Source organism: Hyla sarda, chromosome 7 (genome assembly GCF_029499605.1).
Source record: "Hyla sarda isolate aHylSar1 chromosome 7, aHylSar1.hap1, whole genome shotgun sequence".
Taxonomy (NCBI): domain Eukaryota; kingdom Metazoa; phylum Chordata; class Amphibia; order Anura; family Hylidae; genus Hyla; species Hyla sarda.
The window spans coordinates 116,634,362-116,658,660 of NC_079195.1; the positions used below are offsets into that span (position 1 = coordinate 116,634,362).

Consider the following 24,299-nt stretch of genomic DNA (forward strand, 5'->3'; position numbering starts at 1 on the left):
GGAACTCTTTTTGGAAGAATGCAGAATGCAATTATTTTGATATCCTGGTTAAGTGATGCAACCAAGAAAGAAAATGTGTTGCACTATAACTGAATTGATCACATTAGATACAGTTCTTGATCCAGCATCACATACATCGCAATTAAAAGATTAGCCATAGCCTAAAGGGAACCTGTCGTTGTTATGTTGCCCCCACTTAATGTAAAATAGTTTAAAACCCTTAAGGACGCAGGGTTATTCAGTTTTTGCATTTTTTTTTTCCTCATCACCTTCTAAAAATCATAACACTTTCAATGTTGCACCTAAAATTCCATATTATGGCTTATTTTTTGAACCACCAATTCTACTTTGCAGTGATATTAGTCATTTTACCAAACAATCAGGAGCAAAACGGGAAAAAATTCATTGTGCGACAAAATTGTAGAAAAAAAAAATTTTGCATTTTTTTGTAAAAATGACACCTTATCTTTATTCTAGATCCATACGGTGATACCATACTTATAGTGGTTTGATTTTGTATTACTTCTGAAAAAAATCATAACTACATGCAGGAAAATGTATTCGTTTAAAATTGTCATCTTCTGACCCCAATAACTTTTTTACTTTTCCACGTACGGGCCGGTATGAGGGCTCATTTTGCGTTGTGAAGTTTTTATCGGTACCATTTTTGTTTTGATTGGACTTTTTGATCATTTTTTGTGCTATAAAAAGTGACCAAAAATACGCTATTTTGGACTTTGGAATTTATTTGCGTGTACACCATTGACTGTGCGGTTTAATTAACTATATATTTTTATAGTCCGGACATTTCCGCATGTGGAGATACCACATGTTTATTTTTATTTACAGGTTGTTGTTTTTTTTTAAACGGGAAAAGGGGGATGATTCTTACTTTTATTTGGGAAGGGGTTAATTTATTATTAGTAAGTTTTTTTTTGTTGCTATGCTATAGACCCCTCTAGTGGCTATAATATGCAGTACATTGATTCTTAACACTGATCATCAGCATAGAACTACATGCGGATGATCAGTGTTAGGCTGGGTTCACACTACGTTTTCCCCCATACAGGAGCGCATACGGCAGGGGGGAGCTAAAAGCTCGCGCTCCCGTATGTCACCGTATGCGCTCCCGTATGTCATTCATTTCAATGAGCCGACCGGAGTGAAAAGTTCGGTCCGGTCGGCTCATTTTTGCGCCGTATGCGCTTTTACAACCGGACCTAAAACTGTGGTCAACCGGACCTAAAACTGATCGGGACATCGTGAGCTGCCGGGATGCAATTCTTTCAACTTTAGAAAGGGTTAATAGCGCGCGGCACAACGATCCCAGCTTTCATTAGCTGCGGGACCGTCCCGCTATGATGGCGTGACCCCGTGTTATAGACTGGGACCGAGGCGCATGGCGTACAGGTACGTCCTGCGTCCTTAAGAGGTTAGGAAAGAGAAGATACATTGTGTTCGTGAGCTACCACTACAAACGTGGAAAAAATTGTTGGGACCCTTCCGTTAAAGACCAAAGACCCCACAATGTTCCCTGAAATAATTTGAAACTGACAAACGTAACAACGAATGAACATTTGATGAAATTTAACTGATGAAAATCAAACATTGCTTTTGAATTGTGGTTCAACAGAATCATTTAAAATATATATATATTTAAAATGGACAAAAGTGATGAATCTGGGTAGTATGTACCTCCGCTTGTATGTAGTATGTACCTCCGCTTGTACATATTAACACATACGTGAGATATGGAACCGTGTGTACTCAATTAATCCCAGAGTACTGTATAACTAAGTACATGTATTTAATGATAATTAAAGCAATAAATAACATTTGCATAGCACTAAAAACAATAAGCTTCTGGTCCGCAAAGAGATTGATTAAACTGGATCTGCCCATCAGAGAAGACAACATAACAATGACAGGTTCTCTTTAATATGCCTAACCCTGGTTGACTTTGGAACTGTGTAAGCCAGTAATGATAAGTGATAAGATGCACATAAGTTGTTGGCCACCAACTGTCAAAAACAGCAATTTATGTCCTTCTGGGTAGATGTTGGGGCTCACCCGTTCAGCTTGGCTCCTCTGCTGAGCTTCTAAACTTCCACCCATGACAGAGTATACGCTGATCCAACCATCAAAAGATGCAGCAGAGAAAACAGATGGATTCCGTGGACACCACTGGACATCAAAGCACCACTGGTTTCTGACTGGCAGTTCATATACCACCTAGAATTACAAGTCAAAATAATAGTCAGGGCTTAGACTTTAAACAACAAAGAACAATACAGGGTTAATATATTTCAATACCCTCAAAGCTTCAGACTAAGATTCCAACTATTTCTTATATATTCACACATTCTTTACTTGCTGTGGATTTCACGCACAAATATCCAGAGGTAATAGCATACCATGTAATCTGTAACAATGACGTTTTTGTGTGTAAAATCCCCACTTGAGGCAGTGTACGGGTGTGGATTTGACACCCAAAATTGCTGATTATATGCTGTGAGATGACCTGTTGATCACAGAGCATGAAATCCACAGCAAGTAAGGTAGGTGTGAACATACCCTCAAAGCATTTTAATGACTTGTCAAAAACAGGACAACCACGGTTGCGCGTGTACTATGCCACCAAGGCATTTGTGCTTAAAACATGATTTACTAAGCACACAGCACTGAAGTATTCAGACTACTCTTCTCGAGACTTAAAGGGGTACTCCAGTGGAAAACTTTTTTTAAATCAACTGGTGCCAGAAAGTTAAACAGATTTGTAAATTACTTCTATTAAAAAATCTTAATCCTTCCAGTAATTATCAGCTGCTGTATAATAGAGAGGAAGTTCACTTCTTTTTAAATTTCTTTTATGTCTGTCCAAGTGCTCTCTGCTGACACCTCTGTCCATGTCAGGAACTGTCCAGAGCAGGAACAATTTCCCATAGCAACCTCTCCTGCTCTGGACAGTTCCTGGACAGGGAAAGTTCTTTTTTTTTTTTTTTTTTCTGTATTATACAGCAGCTGATAAGTACTGGAAGGATTAAGATTTTTTTAATAGAAGTAATTTACAAATCTGTTTAACTTTCTGGCCCCAGTTGATTTAAAAAAAAAAATGTTTTCCACCGGAGTACCCCTTTAAAGAGGATTCTTCTAAACAAAAAAAATTTGTGCATTCATGCATATTGAACATCATAAGTAAACATTTAGGTGCATTTATATCATTTCAGAATATAGTAAATTCCCAGGTCATTAAGCATGCATCTGAAATAAGATTGCTTTAAACGCATTAGATAATTTATGACATAAATGAGCTTTTTGTGAATGTCGTATGACATTTAAGGTGTTGAGTGGTGAAAGGAATCCGCCTCTATTCCTTCTGATGGAAATTTCAATGTTAAAAAGGCTCCAGAGGGAGTAAAGCAACAGAAAGATAAATGTTTTGGAGCTAGGAGTTGTAGTATTGCAACAGCTGGAGGCACCATGGTTGGGAAACACTGGCCTACGCACTACGCAAAAAAATTAAATATGTACATCATGAGAGTGTGCCGTGTGTTAATGGGCTGTTGCTATAAAGTGATGAGAACAGGGTCACCACGGTTGACACAAATGCAAATGGCCCCAGGGTCCAAAAGTATTATTTGTGTTGAATTAACCTTTTACTGTACTCCTTGTTTACTCTGTGAAGAAAGGGTTTACTGGGAAATGATCCGTATAAAACAAGAAGTCTCACCTTAGCTTTAGTCCTAGTGGCCAGAATGAAGATTGCAAAAGCTCATGATTAATTTTAACATAAAGATAGCAAAATAAAAATAAAAATAAATACACCACCTAAAAAATATTTTAAAATATGGTTAACATAAGAATGGGTCAATTTTTAAAAGGTGCTTTTTGCAATGGTTCTAAACATACTGTATAAGGCATTGGTTTATATGGGGATGGCTTAAGGTTCTCAACTTTTTCGATCTCCTCAGTCACGGCCAACTTTTTAGTATGGGCAGAAGTACTATAAACTGCATATTATTCTAAAATCAAAACATGCATACAAAAAATATTATTATTAACTAACTTCACTTGTGCTTGGATTCCAGCATAGTATACGATGGTCCTTTGAACTACTAAGTAGTAGTTCGGGGTCATCTTTGCTCCACGAAATTGACAGAATTCCCCTAAGGAGAAAATAGTGTAATAGTCATCACAGGTTACTTTTCAGGATAGAAGACCCCCCAAAGTGCAAAAGTACAATAAAGTGGCAAGAGCAACCAATGTATACATATGAACCTAGAAAAGACCTTGCCATGAAAAAATACACTAAAGTAAGTAGGTTTAAGAGGAGTACTTCTTAACCTCTATCCAATCCCCACAAACTCCACTACGTGCCAGGTGAAGGACGAGCACTGTGTCATGCCCCCTCCATACATGTCTATGGAGGGAGGCATGAGGGCTAGCACATAGACATGAATGGAGGAGGCGTGGCATGACGTCACGAACACAAAAGCTCCAAGTTTCCGTGTTGAGAGCGCTGCGGTGCCGGATGGAGATCACAAGACCCCTGCGATCAGACATCTAATCCCCTATGCTTTTGTTAGGGGATAACATGTCTAGGGAAGAAGTACCCCTTTATTAGAAAAGTTGAATTTTATTGATATTCCATACACAAACTCCAATACAGTACCCGTAAAACATATACAAATGAAAAACAAACAGTAGTGGTGCACAAGAGATAAGTATAATGCATGTACATAAATATTGAGTATAGTCACAACTTTTCAGGATAAGATGTCCAGTGTAAGTAGCACTATTCATGGCCATTCTATAACTTCTTTATGGCTTTTCACTCTTATTACTACTCTGCAGGCTCCATATCTCTAGGTCAGTCTTCCCTGAGCTTAGCTACAGAGTGGATGGAAATTAGCCTCTAAGATAGCTCCCATACACTACATATACAGAGAAAGCAGGGGATCCTGCTCCACGGCCAAAGCATGTATTTGTTGGGAAGGAGTGTTTAAACATACTCATGTTTGTGTTCCCGGGCATAGAGTCACTCTAAAATCAAAGTTTTATTTGTGACCCCAAGTGTTCTGGAGGCATGGCCCAGCTGCTGAAAGGTTGTGGCTTCACCACCTTCCCCTACACCTCTCCTTTTACCCTTGACTAGCAGCATAGGTTTGCATGATATGGGTGAAAAAAAACAACAACCCAGAGTGCTTCTTTAAACATGCTTTCCCAGCAGCTTTCTGGATCTGGCCTTAGATTTATATGGAAAATGTCCTTACAGACTTCCTTTAGCATAGCAAAGCATAACAAAATCATAGCATAGCATAACCAAAACATAGCATAGAATAACAAAAACAATGGGCGTCCAGCTCTCCTGAAAAAATATCAAACTTAAAAAAATTATATGTTTAATAGAGGTACATAAAAAATTAAAACATTTTTAAATGTACATTTATTAAACATGGAATTTTAACCAGTTTTTAACCATATTTTTTTCTGCGATATTGTATTTGTTCTATCTGTGGTCTACACTGGATGTGGCCCGCTACTTGTTCCGTGCTCCCCTGCATGCTGGTGAATTCTGCCTACATATCTGAGTATCTGTTCACATTGGGTGGTGAGCTGAGCTGCATTTATCTCCTATATTATTTTAGCATAGGTAAACAAAAAATTAATTAAATTTTTTTCCACCAATACAAATGTACATTACACCAGGTCACTAGCGGACACAACTTATTTTTACCTTGTGTGATTCTCTAGCATTTTCAGTGGGGAACTAGCAAAGCGAAGATCCCAAACTTGAATGACTGGTAAACGGTCATCTTCAGAAGAAAGGACAAGCTGAGTTGCTACCTCTGGGTGCCACAACATTCCTGAAAGGTGCATCTTGAAAAAAAATTATTCAGACCTTCAGCATACGACTAGTATACAGGATATAGACTAAGTCATCAATTAAAAACCTCATTTAGTCCATGTACCGGGCTCTGTCAGAGCATAAACTTTACATACTCCATACTAGAAGTATGCCTTTTTTGTGTTTGAAACTGGACAACATATGTCTAGAAGCATCTTTTATATTACATTGAAAATATTAATAAATTATCAATCTGATCAATAAGAAATTTCATTTAATTACTTCTAAAAATGAGCAAGTATTATTACTAAGCCGTCACTAGGCCGTGATGTAGTCTTGAGCAAGTAGTGTTTTTACTACAATTTCATCCTCTACTTACATGCAAAAGGGAAATAAAAATCACAAAATAAAGACCCTGCTGTAGTTATTAAAATCCCAGTCAAAGAAGCTACAGGTCAGCCACAATGAAATGGATCCTCAGGTGGATCGGCAGGAACATCCCAGTGTAAGCCTCTCATTTTTACAACAGATTCTTTGAAAAGCATGCCCTATTTACAGTAAACCCTAAAAGTGTGAGCATGCCCTAAAAGCCTTCTGACACTATATGAATCTACATCTATATAATGTTCTAACAAAAGCAATGGGACATCAGGAAACAGCAGTAACAAAATTGAATGCAAGCAAAGGGACACTTGAAATACATCTGTATGTGTGTACAGCCACTTAATCATTAAATGGAAATGGTAAAAAAAAAAAAAATCCTCTTTTTGGGACATAAGACAGGTCAAATTACTGTGTGCAATAGCACACAGTATATATACACACACATACAAAATTCTTATATATATGTATATTGCCATAAATGTAAAGTTGGTATAAGGACTGGTTATGCACTTACTCTGTTACTGTGGTCACTGACTTTAATAACTGGTTCATTCTTACGAAGATCCCATACCACCGCTTTACCACTAGGATGTGCAGAGGATAATATGTGTTGAACCTGTTGGTTCCATGAAACTGCACTAATGTCTTCTACAGGCTGAAAAAAATGTAATATTACAAATGTCATCAATACAAGTAAATAAGAGGAGGAGTGCCTATAGCTTTCCTATTGCATACCGGTGGCCTCTTCAAGAGACTTCATTTGTCACAATCCACATTGAGCCTCTGAAGTTGGCACCCAATATGCTAACTACCATATTTTTCGCCGTATAAGACGCACTTTTTCTTCCCCAAAACGTGGGGGGGAAAGTTGGTGCGTCTTATACGGCGAATATACGCCCGAGGCTGCTGCTGGCGAGAGCGGGAAGTCAGCGGTAAGTACAGAGGATGCGGCGGTGCGGTACAGCGTTGACTACCAGCTCCCCACCCGCAGCAGCCTCATGACCGCCGGTGAATTTTTCCCCTCACACCGGCTATGTTTATTGCCCTACGCCTGGAACATACAGTTCCGGGCGCCGGGCAGGTGAATTACTAATAACTGTAAACTAAAAACCAGGGTGCCACCAGCTGTTCTGAAACTACAACTCCCAGCATGCCCGGACCGGCAAAGGCTGTCTAGGCATGCTGGTAGTTGTAGTTTCATGCTGGTTTTTAGTATACAGTATTAGTTTTTACCTGCTCTGGCCGGCCCCCGCCTGCAACCGCACACAGGAGTCGGCCCGGGCAGATAAAATCATAGGTTTTCCTATGCCGGACATCCTTATGTCCCGAAAAATCTTTTCGGGACATAAGGATGTCCTCGGGTCACTAACCATTCCCCGGCCGATGCGCGCCCTCCTCCGATCCTCCGCCTCTCTATGTTTATACGCACGGGACGTCAGTGACGTCCCGACGTGCGTACAACCATAGAGGCGCCGGAGGACAGGAGGACCAGAGGAAGACGCTCGCCGACCGGGGCCTGGTGAGTGACCGGCGGCGCGTAATCTTCAGTGTTCCAGTCACCGCTCCTCCGGTCCCGGCACCTACTGCTATGGTCCATAGGCCATAGCAGTAGATTGTGACACCGGGCCAGAGGAGCGGTGATCGGAACACTGTGGGGGCAGCACACAGACATACAGCCTCCAGCCGTACACTGTATATGGCTGGAAGCTGTATGTCTGTGGGGGGAGCTGCTTACCATTGTGGGGGAACTATACCGCCAACTATTGTGGGGGAACTATACTGCCAACCATTGTGGGGGAACTATACTGCCAACCATTGTGGGGGAACTATACTGCCAACCATTGTGGGGGAACTATACTGCCAACTATTGTGGGGGAACTATACTGCCAACCATTGTGGGGGGGGGGGGGGAACTGCCTACCATTGTGGGGGAACTATACTGCCAACTATTGTGGGGGGGAGCTGCCAGTGCCTACCATTGTGGGGGAACTATACTGCCAACCATTGTGGGGGAACTATACTGCCAACTATTGTGGGGGAACTATACTGCCAACTATTGTGAGGGAACTATACTGATATCAAATATTTTACTACAGTATTTGGTTCAGAATCATTTTTTTCTAGATTTTCCTCCTTTAAAATTGGGTGCGTCTTATATGCCGGAGCGTCTTATATGGCGAAAAATACGGTAGGTCTTTGACTCTTAACAGTACTGGATCACAATCATTGTGTTCATGGCTCTTTCAGAGCAGTAGTGACCACCCTTTTGACAGTCAAAAAAGGGCAATCACCAGTGCTCAGTTGTCAATGGGGCATGTCTACCATTGGTTTTCAAGAATCACCAGTGCTCAGTTGTCAATGGGGCATGTCACCCATTGGTTTTCAAGAGGTGCCCATAGCCTTTAAGTCTTCTTACTTTTCAAGATCAGCAAATTTCCCTGATGTTTAACAAACACAGCATCAATCTGTAAGGGGTATTCCAGGAATTTTTTTTATTTGACTATGCTACAGGGTCTGTAAAGTTAGTGTAGTTCTTAATATAGTGTCTGTACTTGTGTGTAACAGTTTTCTCCCAAATCTTCTGTGATTATCACCCCAATATTTATTTTTAGCAGCATACAAAATGACATGTCCCAGGTTGCAGTGCGTCGAGACCTGACATTACTAGTCAGGTGATTAGAGGGAGCCTGTCCTGCTTCAATTTTGCAACAGCTATAGGCCTCCTGGTTAGAAAACCCTGTGTTTCAATGGGTGGGGTGGCTGATGTGTGGGAGGAAGGAAAGTGACCTCAAACTTTCAAGCATGGAACTGTGGCATGTGTAGTTCAAAGAACAAAATCCAACAGGAAATACCCAGTTCTGGCAGGTAAGTACTAAAATAACCTTATGGAGTATCATTACCAGCTTACCTGGGATTTTGCTCCTGGGGTCATTGGCACACTGAAATTATTTAGGTCCCATATGAAAACTTCAGAATCATTGGCACCAGAAGCCAGAAGATTGTTCTGGAAATGAAAAGGACACATACAATTATTGGCTTTTTACTGGATATCCAAATGCCTTAACCCTTTCCTGTCGCTGCAATTTTTACATTTGCAATTTTATTTTTACCTCCTTGCCTTTTAAAAGCCATAACTTTTTTCTTTATTTTTTTACTTACAGCCCCATTTAAGGACTTTATTTTTCATATGTGACAAATTGTACTTTTTAAGGACATCATTGATTTCACCACAGAATCTACAGTGAAGCCTAGAAGAAAGTTATTTGTGGGGCAAAGAATAAATAAATAAAAATGTAATTATATATATATATATATATATATATATATATATGCGCTAACTCTACACAGTGCACTTTTTGATAAAAAAAAATAAAAAATAACCCACTATTAAAATTTTATTTTATTTTTTCTTGTAAGAAAATGAGTATGCTTAAAACTATCCTCTTCTGACTCCTATAGCTTTAACATTTTTTCTGTATTCAGGTATGTAGGAGGGCTAATTTTTTACTCTGTGATCTGTTTTTATCAGTACCATTTTGGTATTGATTGGACTTTTTGATATGTTTTTACTACATTTTGTCTGGGATATTATGTGATCAAACACACAATTCTGGGGTATGGTAACTTCTATGTTTTGTTTTTCCTATTTTAACATACTTTATATGAAAAATAGGAAAAGGGGGGGGGGTTGATAAAAAAAAAAAATTACATGGAAGGGGTTAATGTAAATGTTTTAAACCATTTTTTTTTTTTTCGTAAACACTTTATTGGCCCACCTTAGGAGACTTGTATGTGGAATCATTGGATTCCTCATACAGATCAATGCAGTTCCATTGATCTCGCTATTTTGATAGAGCCTGCACTAGGCAGGCTCTATCCATAGAAGATCCTGGGCACGCATGGAAGGAGAGGTAAGCCCTCCAACTACCTCAACATTGGTATCAGGAGCCATGCATTGGCATTAGTGCAATACACCCTTAAAGGAACCATGACATGTATACACGTCATGGAGCGTTAAGAGGTTAATACCTAATAAAAGCGTGTGTAAATACAAATGAATTAAGCAAAGCAGGTCCAAAAGGAACTGTGGATTGTTACTGAAATTTACAGTGCACTCATTAATTACACGGCTTGACCGTGATCGAACATATGCTGACTGGATAACATCACACTATTTATACATACTCTCACTTTGACAGAGGGGTGTAGAGAAGTATACATGGGTGTGGGCAAATATTTCAGTCTCTCGATGTGCAAAACGGATAGAGACATACCCCAAGTGACTTACAGCTGTAATCGCAGCAAAAGGTGGCGCTACAAAGTAATAACTTAAGGGGGCCGAATAATTTTGCACGCCCAATTTTTCAGTTTTTTATTTGTAAAAAAAAGTCCAATAAATATCCAATAAATTTCGGTCCACTTCATGATTGTGTCCCACTTGTTGTTGATTCTTCACAAAAAATTACAGTTTTATATCTTTATGTTTGAAGCCTGAAATGTGGCAAAAGGTCAAAAAGTTCAAGGGGGCCGAATACTTTCACTATGCACTGTATAGTGCATTGCGGTTTTTTCTGTCACCCATGTACATCCATCTGTCACCCAAGTACACTCCTCTACACCCATTTATCACCCATGTACACTTCTCTACACCCCTATGTCACTCATGTACACTACTCTACACCCCACTGTCACCCATGTACACTCCACTATACCCCTTTGTCACACATGTACACTCCTCTACACCCCTCTGTCACCCATATACACCCATCTATCACCCATGTACACTCCTCTACACCCCTGTCACCCATGTACAGTCCTCTACACCCCTCTGTCACCCATGTAAACTCCTCTACACCCCTCTGGCACCCATGTACACTCCACTATACCCCTTTGTCACACATGTACACTCCACTATACCCCTTTGTCACACATGTACACTCCTCTACACCCCTATGTCACCCATATACACCCATCTATCACCCATGTACACTCCTCTACACCCATGTAAACTTCTCTACACCCCTCTGTCACCCAAGTACACCCATCAGTCACCCATGTACATCCATCTGTCACCCAAGTACACTCCTCTACACCCATTTATCACCCATGTACACTTCTCTACACCCCTATGTCACTCATGTACACTACTCTACACCCCACTGTCACCCATGTACACTCCACTATACCCCTTTGTCACACATGTACACTCCTCTACACCCCTCTGTCACCCATATACACCCATCTATCACCCATGTACACTCCTCTACACCCCTGTCACCCATGTACAGTCCTCTACACCCCTCTGTCACCCATGTAAACTCCTCTACACCCCTCTGGCACCCATGTACACTCCACTATACCCCTTTGTCACACATGTACACTCCTCTACACCCCTATGTCACCCATATACACCCATCTATCACCCATGTACACTCCTCTACACCCATGTAAACTTCTCTACACCCCTCTGTCACCCAAGTACACCCATCAGTCACCCATGTACACTCCTCTATACCCTTCTGTCACCCATGTACACCCATCTATCACCCAAGTACACTCCTCTACATACCTCTGTCACCCATGTTCACTCTTCTACACCCATCTGTCACTCTTGTACACCTCCCTACACCCTTCTGTACACTCCTCTACATCCCTGTCACCCATGTACACTCCTCTACACCCCTCTGTCCCCCATGTACACTCCTCTACACCCCTGTCACCCATGTACACTCCTCTACACCCCTCTGGTACCCATGTACACTCCTCTACACCCCTGTCACCCATGTACACTCCTCTACACCCCACTGTCACCCATGTACACTCCTCTACACCCCACTGTCACCCATGTACACTCCTCTACACCACACTGTCACCCATGTACACTCCACTATACCCCTCTGTCACCCATGTACACTCCTCTACACCCCTCTGTCACCCATGTACACTCCTCTACACCCCTCTGTCACCCATGTACACTCCTCTACACCACACTGTCACCCATGTACACTCCTCTACACCCCACTGTCACCCATGTACACTCCTCTACACCCCTCTGTCACCCATGTACACTCCACTATACCCCTCTGTCACCCATGTACACTCCTCTACACCCCTCTGTCACCCATGTGCACTCCTCTATACCCCTCTGTCACCCATGTTCACTCTTCTACACCCATCTGTCACCCTTGTACACCTCCCTACACCCCTCTGTACACATCTCTACACCCCTCTGGCACCCATGTACACTCCTCTACACCCCTCTGTTACCCATGTACACTCCTCTACACCCCTCCGTCACCCATGTACACTCCTCTACACCCCACTGTCACCCATGTACACTCCTCTACACCCCTCTGTCACCCATGTACACTCCACTATACCCCTCTGGCACCCATGTACACTCGTCTACACCCCTCTGGCACCCATGTACATTCATCTGTCACCCATGTACACTCCTCTACACCCCTCTGTCACCCATGTACACTCCACTATACCCCTCTGGCACCCATGTACACTCGTCTACACCCCTCTGGCACCCATGTACATTCATCTGTCACCCATGTACACTCCTCTATACCCCTCTGTCACCCATGTTCACTCTTCTACACCCATCTGTCACCCTTGTACACCTCGATACACCCCTCTGTACACATCTCTACACCCCTCTGTCACCCATCTACACTCCTCTACACCCCTCTGGCACCCATGTACACTCCTCTACACCCCTCTGTCACCCATGTACATTCCTCTACACCCCTCTGTCACCCATGTACACTCCTTTACACCCCACTGTCACCCATGTACACTCCTCTACACCCCACTGTCACCCATGTACACTCCTCTACACCCCTCTGTCACCCATCTACACTCCACTATACCCCTGTCACCCATCTACACTCCTCTATACCCGTGTCACCAATGTACATCAATCTGTCACCCATGTACACTCCTCTACATTCCTCTGTCACCCAAGTACACTACTCTACACCCCACTGTCACCCATGTACACTTCTCTACACCCCTCTGTCACCCATGTACACTCCTCTACACCCCTCTGTCACCCATGTACACTCCTCTACACCCCACTGTCACCCATGTACACTTCTCTACACCCCTCTGTCACCCATGTACACTCCTCTACACCCCTCTGTCACCCATGTTCACTCTTCTACACCCATCTGTCACCCTTGTACACCTCCCTACACCCCTCTACACCCCACTGTCACCCATGTACACTCCTCTACACCCCACTGTCACCCATGTACACTCCTCTACACCCCTCTGTCACCCATATACACCCATCTATCACCCATGTACACTCCTCTACACCCCTCTGTCACCCATGTACACTCCTCTACACCCCTCTGTCACCCATGTACATTCATCTGTCACCCATGTACATTCCTCTACACCCCTCTGTCACCCATGTACACTCCTCTACACCCCTCTGTCACCCATGTACATTCCTCTACACCCATCTGTCACCCTTGTACACCTCCCTACACCCCTCTGTACACTCATCTACACCCTTCTGTCACCCATATACACTCCTCTACACCCATCTGTCACCCTTGTACACTTTTCTACACCCCTCTCTACACTCCTCTACACCCCTCTGTCACCCATGTAAAAAAAAGTTTAAAAAAAAGGGGAAAAAAAAAAAAGGAAAAAAGTGCGGAGCCTAATAGGTTTGTTTTGCAGGTTTAACAGTAAAGAATTGTGTGTGGAAGAAATCGTGATGATGGCCCGGACCAGATGGAGAAGAGAAGGCAACGATGAAAATTAGAGAAGACGTGATTGGTGAGTTGCTGTATAGAGCAGCACTTTAAACTACATACCCACTGATAAATAGATATAGTGCATTGCGTTTTTGACCGTTTTTGCCTTTTTTTTTTTTGCGGTGCCATGCCTGCCGTAGCAGTACCATGCCTGCTGCTCTCACCGCTAAAGGCTGGTAACCCACTTTCTGCGTGTGATTCTGTCTACAGCATCCGGTGTGGCCATGGTCCCTATGCCAGATAGCCAGACTGTGTGTGCATGGTTTTCTACCCCGCCAGGTCACCTTCCCCATTCTTGCCGCCCCTACGGTTACAGTCGGGTGATTCATTTTCCAGGTGAAGTTCCAAAAACTATCTCTGTGGTTTTATTGGATCTTTTATACTTGCCAGTCAGACTGTCTGCATGTTTCCTGCTCCACATACATCCTTCATCCCTTGTGTCTGCAACAGCAGTCTTGGTGTGTGGCGCCATTTGGAGCTGAGGTGTGGGCATTTCCTGCAGGTTCCATGGACTTTCACAGAAAGAGCAGCACTCTCTGTTGCCCTTTCTAAGGGTGCAATGTTGGTCTGTTAGGGGCATGGTTGTGACACCATGCTGCAGAACTTCTGAATGTCTGTGGTTTCTTTCGTGTCTGCAGTCTTGGTACCCCTCTATCATGCGGTAACCACATCTGTGTCCCTATATATGCTAGGCCACTCTGCACGTGTAGAGTCCACCTTCCCTTTTTTTCTGTGGGGTGTGCCTGAGGCCTTCCTGTGATCGTTTCCACAGGTTTAGGTGGTCAAACTCCTCTGCTCTGACATGGGGCATGATGGGGCGATACAGTCTGTTCAGCCCCCTCCATGCCTCCAGATATCTGTCCTGGGTTCCTGTGCAGGGTGGTTCAGATGCCGGCTCTGTTGCCTAGGAAATGACCAGAGTGGCTCCGTTGACGCCCTTCTTGACCAGGGTTACACCATGTTGAGGTGTTCCTCTCAAAGCTTTGGGTGTGTGTGCTTCTAACTTCCATTCGTAGTCAGGATTTAAATTAGCTCCTCCATTCCTTGATATGTTGTTGCAGGGTTCCTGGGGACTACATGCATCTAGTACTTTGCCGCCTTACCTTCGGGTGGCATTTCGCTGCTCCTATAGTGCCTGGCGCACTTTGATCATCCCCCTTCCACAGGCGGTACGGGGGATCAGGGAGCTTGACATGGTCTGGGTTTCATAGCGACCACCCTTGTTTTCCCCTCTATATAGGTGGGGTACCTGGCTTGGCCCTTGTTTTTTGCTAAGAGCAATCAGCTGAGCTGCACACTTTTGCAGCCCGGCTCTCTTCCTGTTTTTTTGTTATCTACTGCTGCTCATACAGACTTGGCACCCTCCTCTTTTGGAGGAGTTTATGCACTTATGTATGGCTCGGCCACAGCCGGTCTAGCACAATCTGTTGTTTGGGTCCTGCCATTGCTCTCCTCCTCCCTTGGTGCTATCTCCCTGGAGGGGTTTGTTCCTCCTTCCTTGTTGGCGTCAGTTGCGCTACACTGACACCACAGTCTTCTGGAGTAGCCTTCCCTTTGGTTTCCCCCTACGATCTCATCCTGACGGGATGTTGCTTCGGTCCGCTAAGACCACTGGGGTTTATGTCTGGTTAGTTTCCATGTCTTGGACACCATCCTAGTATGCTGTGGCATGTCTTCTTTTTTAGGTTGGCCCTTCTGGTTCTTTGGGCCTTAGGGATGGTTGTGGTCTCGGGCAGGTTAGCTCTCCTGCCCCGCTGTCCCGTTTGTGGGGCGGTCTTTCTGTACCGCACTTCTTGTTTAGACGTAGACGTTTGTCACCCGGAGCATTTCGTGGACATTGGGTTTACTTACTCTACAGATGTACGTCTTCTGGGCGACTCAGGAACCTTTGTTTCCCATGTCTGACGCGCCAGTGTTCCGGGATGCCCCTTTTCAGGGCATTCCCCTCCCTTTTTGGCCTTATTCCTTCCGTCTCCTCCTTCGTGGGTCAATGTACTCACTGGTCGGTGGGCGTTCTGGACATCCGGATTACTCTACTCGAGCTTCTTTCGCCTCCCAGATGCTCGTGGCGGGCCCCTGGGACGGAGGTTTTTGGTCTGCAGCTGTTCTGGTCATCGATTTCTGCACTACGCCTCTCCACAGCCAGTCTCCATCCTTCTTTCTTTTTTCCAGTGTTTTTCTGGTCTCCATCTTCTATACTCGCCTTCTGCTCAGGTGTACACTGCTCTCCCTGGTGTTTTTACGGCCATGTTTTCTTGACTTGGTTGACTCTGGATGGGGTTCTCTTGTTTGTGCCCTTTTCCATTTTTGTTTCTCAGCCGGGTTAGCCCTCTGTCTGGTTCTCGGCTCCTTGGAGTTGATTCCTACCTCCTTCCAGAATGGTTCTGGCACTTCTGGCTTTCTAGTCAACCTTTTCTTTTCTCTCTTTATGGACCATAGCTTTGGAGTCTCTACATAGGACGGTCTCTTCCTTGGCGTCCTAGTCCTTCTCCATGGACAGGGGTTCTTCCGGGAGCTCAGTTTGTGGGCTTCGGTTGTCTCTGCCTGGGATCTCGTCTGCAGGCCTTACAGTCGAGTGGGTTCAGTCTCTGGACTGATTCCCCTATTGCTGTTGGTTGTTTTTTCCTCCCTAGGGGACTGCTTTGGTATGTCCCATCAGTATAGGTGTCCCCCAATGAAGAGCGACCAAGAAAAAGAGATTTTTTTTTGTACTTACCGTAAAATCTCTTTCTCGTTGCCTTCATTGGGGGACATCACACCCACCCATTTCTTCATTTTTCCTCCAGATTGTCTTTTCCGGTTCTTGTTTTTTTTTTTTTATCCGGGATTCCTTTCTGGGGTCCTTCGGACATATTTCTTTGTTGGCTTCACCTACTGCTAGGTGAAAAAACTGATTACCTCCCTTCCAGTAGGCTGGTTTATCCTGCCAGGGAGGAGCTGACTTTTTCTCCTAGTGGCAAGAGCATATACCCATCAGTATAGGTGTCCCCCAATGAAGGCTAAGAGAAAGAGATTTTACGGTGAGTACAAAAATATCTCCTTATTACCAGGACCTACTAACAGGTTTAAAATCCGGAAAAGGAATAAATATATTATATATATGATGTAACCAGTCCTCAAAAGGTATATAAAGAGGAAAGAATATTAGGTCCAGTACAGTACAATATTATAATATTTATTAACCTCTTAAAGGGGTAGTCCAGTGGTGAAAAACGTATCCCCTATCCTAAGGATAGGGGATAAGTTTGAGATCGCGGGGGGTCCGACCGCTGGGGCCCCCTGCGATCTCTCTGTACGGGGCCTCGGCTCTCCGCCGAGATAGCGGGTGTCGACCCCCGCACGAAGCGGCGGCCGACACGCCCCCTCAATACATCTCTATGGCAAAGCCGGAGATTGCCGAAGGCAGCGCTTCGGCTCTGCCATAGAGTTGTATTGAGGGGGCGTGTCGGCTGCCGCCTCGTGCGGAGGTCGACACGCCCCCTTCCCCCCGGCTGTCGGGGCTCCATACAGGAGATCTCGGGGGGCCCCAACGGTCGGACCCCCCGCGATCTGCAACTTATCCCCTATCCTTAGGATAGGGGATAAGTTTTTCACCACTGAATCACCACTGGACTACTCCTTTATGGACCCGCCCATTTTACACCTTAGGACCCGGCCATTTTTTGAACATCTGACCACTGTCACTTTAAACATTAATAACTCTGGAATGCTTTTAGTTATCATTCTGATTCCGAGACCGTTTTTTTGTGACATATTCTACTTTAAGATAGTGGAAAATTTTTTGGGTAACTTGCATCCTTTCTTGGTGAAAAATCCCAAAATTTGATGAAAAATTAGAAAATTTAGCTTTTTCCTAACTTTGAAGCTCTCTGCTTGCAAGTAAAATGGATATTCAAAATAATAATTTTTTTTTATTCACATATGCAATATGTCCACTTTATGTTTGCTTCATAAAATTGACAAGTTTTTATTTTTGGAAGACACCAGAGGGCTTCAAAGTTCAGCAGCAATTTTCCAATTTTTCACAAAATTTCCAAACTCACTATTTTTTAGGGACCAGTTCAGGTTTGAAGTGGATTTGAAGGGTCTTCATCTTAGAAATACCCCACAAATGACCCCACAAACTGCACCCCCCAAAGTATTCAAAATGACATTCGTTCAGCCTTTTAACCCTTTAGGTGTTTCACAGAAATAGCAGCAAAGTGAAGGAGAAAATTCACAATCTTCATTTTTTTACACTCGCATGTTCTTGTAGACCCAATTTTTGAATTTTTACAAGGGGTAAAAGGAGAAAATGTATACTTATTTTTGGAGCCTAATTTCTCTCGAGTAAGCACATACTTCATATGTCTATGTAAAGTGTTCGGCGGGCGCAGTAGAGGGCTCAGAAGCGAAGGAGCGACAAGGGGATTTTGGAGAGTACATTTTTCTGAAATGGTTTTTGGGGGGCATGTTGCATTTAGGAAGCCCCTATGGTGCCAGAACAGCAAAAAAAAAAAAAAAAAAAAAAAAAAAAACAAAACACATGCCATACCATTTTGGAAACAAGACTCCTTGAGGAACGTAACAAGGAATTAAGTGAGCCTTAATACCCCACAGGTGTTTCACGACTTTTGCATATGTAAAAAAAAAAAAAAAAATTCACTAAAATGTGTGTTTCCCCCCAAATTTCCCATTTTAACCATGGGTTAATAGCAGAAAATACCCCCCAAAATGTGTAACCCCGTCTCTTCTGAGTATGGAGGTACCCCATAAGTTGACCAGAAGTGCACTACGGGAGAACTACAATGCTCAGAAGAGAAGGAGTCATATTTGGCTTTTTGAGAGAAAATTTTGCTTGGGGCGTGTCGCATTTAGGAAGCCCCTATGGTGCCAGGACAGCAAAAAAAAAAAAAAAAAAAAAAAAAACACATGGCACACCATTTTGGAAACTAGACCCCTAACAGAATGTAATGAGAGGTACAGTGAGCATTTACTCCCCACTGGTGTCTGTCAGATCTTTGGAACAGTGTGCTGTACAAAATGTTTAATTTGCACAGCCCACTGTTCCAAAGATCTGTCAGACACCAGTGGGGGTAAATTCTCACTGCACCCCTCATTACATTCCGTGAGGGATGTAGTTTCCGAAATGGGTTCACATGTGTTTTTTTTTTTTTTTTTTTTTGCGTTTGTCAAAACCGCTGTAACAATCAGCCACCCCTGTGCAAATCACCTCAAATGTACATGGTGCACTCTCCCTTCTGGGCCTTGTTGTACACCCCCAGAGCACTTTGTGCCCACATATGGGGTATCTCCATAGTCGGGAGAAATAGCATTACAAATTTTGGGGGGCTTTTTTCCCCTTTTACCTCTTGTCAAAATGAAAAGTATAGGGTAACACCAGCATGTTAGTGTAAACAATTTATTTTTTTACAGTAACATGCTGGTGTAGACCCCAAATTCACCTTTTCATAAGGGGTGAAAGGAGAAAAAGCCCCCCCAAAATTTGTTAGGCAATTTCTCCCGAGTACGGCGATACCCCATATGTGGCCCTAAACTGTTGCCTTGAAATACGAAAGGGCTCCAAAGTGAGAGCGCCATGTGCATTTGGGGCCTGAATTAGGTTTTGCATAGGGGTGGACATAGGGGTATTCTACGCCAGTGATTCCCAAACAGGGTGCCTCCAGCTGTTGCAAAACTCCCAGCATGCTTGGACAGTCAACGGCTGTCCGGCAATACTGGGAGTTGTTGTTTTGCAACAGCTGGAGGCTCCATTTTGGAAACCGTGGCATACCAGACGTTTTTAATTTTTATTGGGGAGGGGAGGGGGGCTGTGTAGGGGTATGGGTATATGTAGTGTTTTTTACTTTTTATTTTATTTTGTGTTAGTGTAGTGTAGTGTTTTTAGGGTACAGTCAAACGGGTGGGGGATTACAGCGAGTTTCCCGCTGCGAGTTTGAGCTGCCGAGCAAAATTTGCTGCATCGCAAACTTGCAGCCTGATACTCACTGTAAGCCCTGTACAGGAGATCGCAACCCCCCGCGATCTGCAACTTATCCCCTGTCCTTAGGATAGGGGATAATTTGTTCACCACTGGGTCACCACTGGACTACTCCTTTAAGAGGTTAAATAAAATGCAATATATTAAAATTAAATAATATAACAATATAATCCCCTAATAAGGATTTTTTGAATTCTTGAGGACTGATACTTAACTTTTACTTTTTAGTTATAACAGGATTTGAGATGAGCGAAACACTCAACCCCTTAAGAACAATTAAGCCTGTATGCCCCTTAAATGGGCACTGTCACCAACTTTATTTTTTGATATGTTGTAGTACTTATGTACTACAACCTAACTCTAATATACTTTTTTTTAATTTATTTTTTATTAAAATAGTTTAATTTACATTTGAAAACCGGCCACTAGGGGTCTCCCTCCCTGGGCATCGGTCCTTTTTCATTCAGCCTGCGCTCGCTCCCTGCCTGTCAATCAGACAGGCAGGGAGCGAGCGCATTGGCTCCCCTGCCACTGGCTGGGAGGCCACTCTTCCCGCACATCGCCGCCGCCTCCGCTATCCCTGCACGCCCGCTGCCGGACTCTGCAGTAAGTGTAATGGGGGGGTCTTGTGATGGAGGGAATGGGGTATGGCGAGGGGGGGGGAGGGAGACGGAGGGGGGGGGGGCTAGCGCCGCATGTAACTAATAGTTTATCTACACAGGGTGCCTCCAGCTGTTTCAATACTACAACTCCCAGCATGCCCTGACAGCCAATAGATGTCAGGGTAAGCTGGGAGTTGTAGTGATGAAACAGCTGGAGGCACCCTGTGTAGATGAACTAAGGGCGGAAGTCCCCCCCCCCCCCAGCAGGCATCAGTGACGTGGTGGCAGACAAAAAGCATTTTTAATATAGTAAAAATAAAAATTAAAAGCAGGGAGGGGGTTAGGGATAGATTGGCAATAGGCAGGAACAGAAAAAAAAAATAGGATGGTGGGAGCTACCCTTTAAGACTGTTTTTTTTCTTTTTTTTTTTTTAAATCGGGGATGTATGACTATTAGAAAATAATGTTGACGACAATTACGACAATTCTGACACTGTTTCTTTGTCACAAGTTGTAATACATGTACAGTAAAAGTAAGCTGATATTTTTAGTTTTTCAATTACAATGCAAAGAGTCATGAAACGTAAAAAACTAAACGAACCAATTTTTTGCTATTTTCACAATAATAGATTGCATATACAGTGGTCCCTCTATATACAATGGTAATTCGTTCTAAATGAACCATCGTATGTTGAGGGATCCGTGCAATGTTAAATATAGGAAGGTATACTCACCTGTCCCCGCCGCTCCGGACCGTCACCACTGCCCTGGATGTCGCTGTCCATCGCTGTCGCCAAGTCCCCGTGGTGCCCCCCCACTCCAGAGCGCCTCGGCTGCCCGGGATTGTCGTTCTTCATCGCCATCATCACGTCGCTATGTGCGCCACTCCTATTGGATGACGGGACGACGTGCGCGGCGACGTGATGATGACGAAGGAGAGTGACGGTGATGCAGGGGATCCCGAAGAGGACGGTCCGGAGTGCCGGGGACACGTAAGTGATCGTCCCCAGACCACACGGGGCACCTTAAACGGCTATCCGGTGGAAGCTGAAGCAGTCTGCGCTGCCGGATAGCCGTTTACATGATGGCACCGAATTACAAAAGCATTGTTTGTTGATGCTGCCTTCAACATGCTGAAATTATCATATATCGGGGCCATCGTAGGTCGGGGGGGGGGGGGGGGTCACTGTATTCATACATACTGAGCAAATAGTTTATGAAACTTTCAGATGTCTACTTTATTTTGGGCAGCATTTTTTTTTTTATTAACTCCTTAAATGGATTAAAAGGAAGTGGCGCATGCACGCGGCTCAAGGATAGGCAGCACCTGATGTGAGCTCCGCGCTGACTGGAGATATACAGCTCTTCTAAGTGCCGTTACTGGCTCCAAACCAGCAGCAGCATTTCACTCTATGGAGGGGAACATGTCCCGCTCCAATAAAAAGAAGAATCCAAGGCTTAAGCAGCATGTGTCGCAGTCTATCCCGGACATCTTCAGAGCGGGGCCTAGCACAGAGATGGCCGACCTCCACCCTTGCTCGCCTATACAGCACTCAGATGGAGAGGACAGCCCTGCGGCAGAGGACTTAACCCCTGCAGCTTTGTACCGCACTATTAGGGAAATGCTCGAGACCTCATTGGCAAAGGCTGTATCTGACATTTCTTCCCAGCTTCAAGATCTGGGCCAACGTGTAGCTGACTCAGAGGCGAAAATAGATGAGCTCACTGAGGCTGTGGAAACAGACCGCCATGATCTGGATGATCACGCAGCACAGCTCCAGGCTCTGGAATTGAAACTGGAAGATCTTGAGAACCAATCTCGGCGGGCCAATTTGAGAATTCGGGGACTCCGGGAGGAAATCGTGCATCTCTGTAAGACTAGATCTACTTTATTCTATGATATGGCACCTCAGTTGGAGCGGGAATTACTCAGTTTTGATAGAATTCATAGGGCCCTCGCCAGGCCCAAAAACCCAGAGCTGCCCAGAGAGGTCATTCTTAAATTGCATTACCCAGAGATACGAGATGTTCTGCTGAAAGCGGCAAGAAACACCCCTGTACTTCCAGCATGGCACCCTCTGTACACCTGTACTCAGACTTGGCACCCACTACTTTAGCCGACCGCAGGGAATTTCGTCCCATCACCCTGGCACTCCAGCGGGAGGGCATTAAATACAGGTGGATGTTTCCTTTCTCCCTCACTTTCCAACTGCAAGGTCGCACTCATGTTGTTAAATCATTCCCTGAGGCACGGGATGCTTGGCGTGTCTATTGCCCTAGTAGACACGCCACCATTGCCACAAAGGGCTGGACGCCCGACCAGAACCTGGACCCCAGCGGCGACAGATCGACGCAACTCTCGCCCCTCAAGGCTGGACGCTGACCCACCTTAAGGACGTATTGTCTTCGTGTTTTTTTTTTTTTTTTTGCTGTTCCAAGAGGACTTCTCTCCTTATCATGAGGTCACCTAGTTTTACTATACCTACCAATGGACGCTCTCCTGTTTTTATGCACCCTGCCTTGCCTAACTGGCTTTCGGACATCCACACTGCTGGATCCTGACCCGGACAGTTGCTTTTCAGATGAGGACTAATGTGAATTTATTACTTTGCCTCTGTTTTTCTTATTTTCTCTTCCTTACTTTTCTTTTCTGGTCAATACTGGTCTCCCATTCTCCGTCATAGCTTCTTTTTTTTACCTCTCCCTCTTTTGTTCTTATACCCTCTTCGCTCCCCCCTACCTTCTATAATCCTGCTTGATTTCTTCTGGAGCTGCCCCCCTATCTTTGGTTTGTTGGGCTGACTCTTGCTCAGACCACTGCACCTCTCTAACCCTCCTTGGGTTTGTGGAAGTAGGATGGTCCACGTTCTAATGTGGTCTAGATTTCCTGATTTGTCCGTTATTATATGTTTTGTTTTTTTGTTTATTCTTTTGTACTGGTACACATTTTGCGTGTTATGCTCCTGGCTGTTACTTTATGCGCCCTGGCTGGCCCCTTAGCAGCACGTTTTTTGCTTTTTCCGGCTGCCCACTCTATGGGACTTCATGTACGTTGCCCTCGGCCTAATTGTATACTACCATGGCTAGTAGAGTAATTTCCCATTTTGTGCAGGGCTTTAATTCTCCGCATATGGGAGGGAAGGCTTTTAGGGACTATACACGCTTAAAATTAGATGCTATCTGTCTACAAGAGACGCACTTCACAACTGCATCCAACCACAGTTTTTTTCATAAGTCATACACTCGCTTCTATAGGTCTTCTTATATCTCTAAATGTAGGGGTGTTATGACTATTACATAATTATTTTCCTTTCCAGATTCAGGATGTTCACACTGATCCGGATGGCAGATACCTTATATTAGTGGGCTCCCTGTATGATAAAATTTTATGTATAACTAACTCTTATGCTCCTACTGATTCCCATCTTCCTTTTTTTGAGATTATGTGTGGCACTGTTGAGTCTCTGAAGTCCCCAGCCCAAATCAGAGTATCATAGGTCAATCTGGCATATAATGGTAAGCTAGACCGTTCTAACACTGCCCCATTGCACAGATCAGGGACGCAGCAGAGACTTTTAGCTTTCCTTTCTACTGAGAACTCTAGTTTATGTATGGCGAGAACACAATGGAAATTTCCGTGGTTATTCATATTACTCTCCTGCTCAGAGTCACTACACTAGAATAGGTTGGATTCTCACACATACCCA

General features: G+C 44.0%; 1 protein-coding gene across 7 annotated transcripts in view; it reads right to left on the reverse strand.

Annotated features, from left to right (window-relative positions):
* The window catches only part of SEC31B (SEC31 homolog B, COPII coat complex component), a 151,345-nt gene that overhangs the window by 96,736 nt on the left and 30,310 nt on the right, over window positions 1-24,299 (reverse strand). For all 7 annotated transcript variants that reach the window (XR_008846356.1, XM_056530523.1, XM_056530527.1 and 4 more), the window contains exons 5-9: window positions 9,141-9,236; window positions 6,747-6,887; window positions 5,738-5,880; window positions 4,067-4,166; window positions 2,071-2,232 (exon numbers count right to left, since the gene is read on the reverse strand). Coding sequence is in view for 6 of the 7 variants with exons in the window: in XM_056530523.1 (XP_056386498.1) it covers window positions 2,071-2,232; window positions 4,067-4,166; window positions 5,738-5,880; window positions 6,747-6,887; window positions 9,141-9,236 (642 nt within the window). In the remaining variant the exon portion in view is untranslated. The remainder of the gene's footprint in view (window positions 1-2,070; window positions 2,233-4,066; window positions 4,167-5,737; window positions 5,881-6,746; window positions 6,888-9,140; window positions 9,237-24,299) is intronic.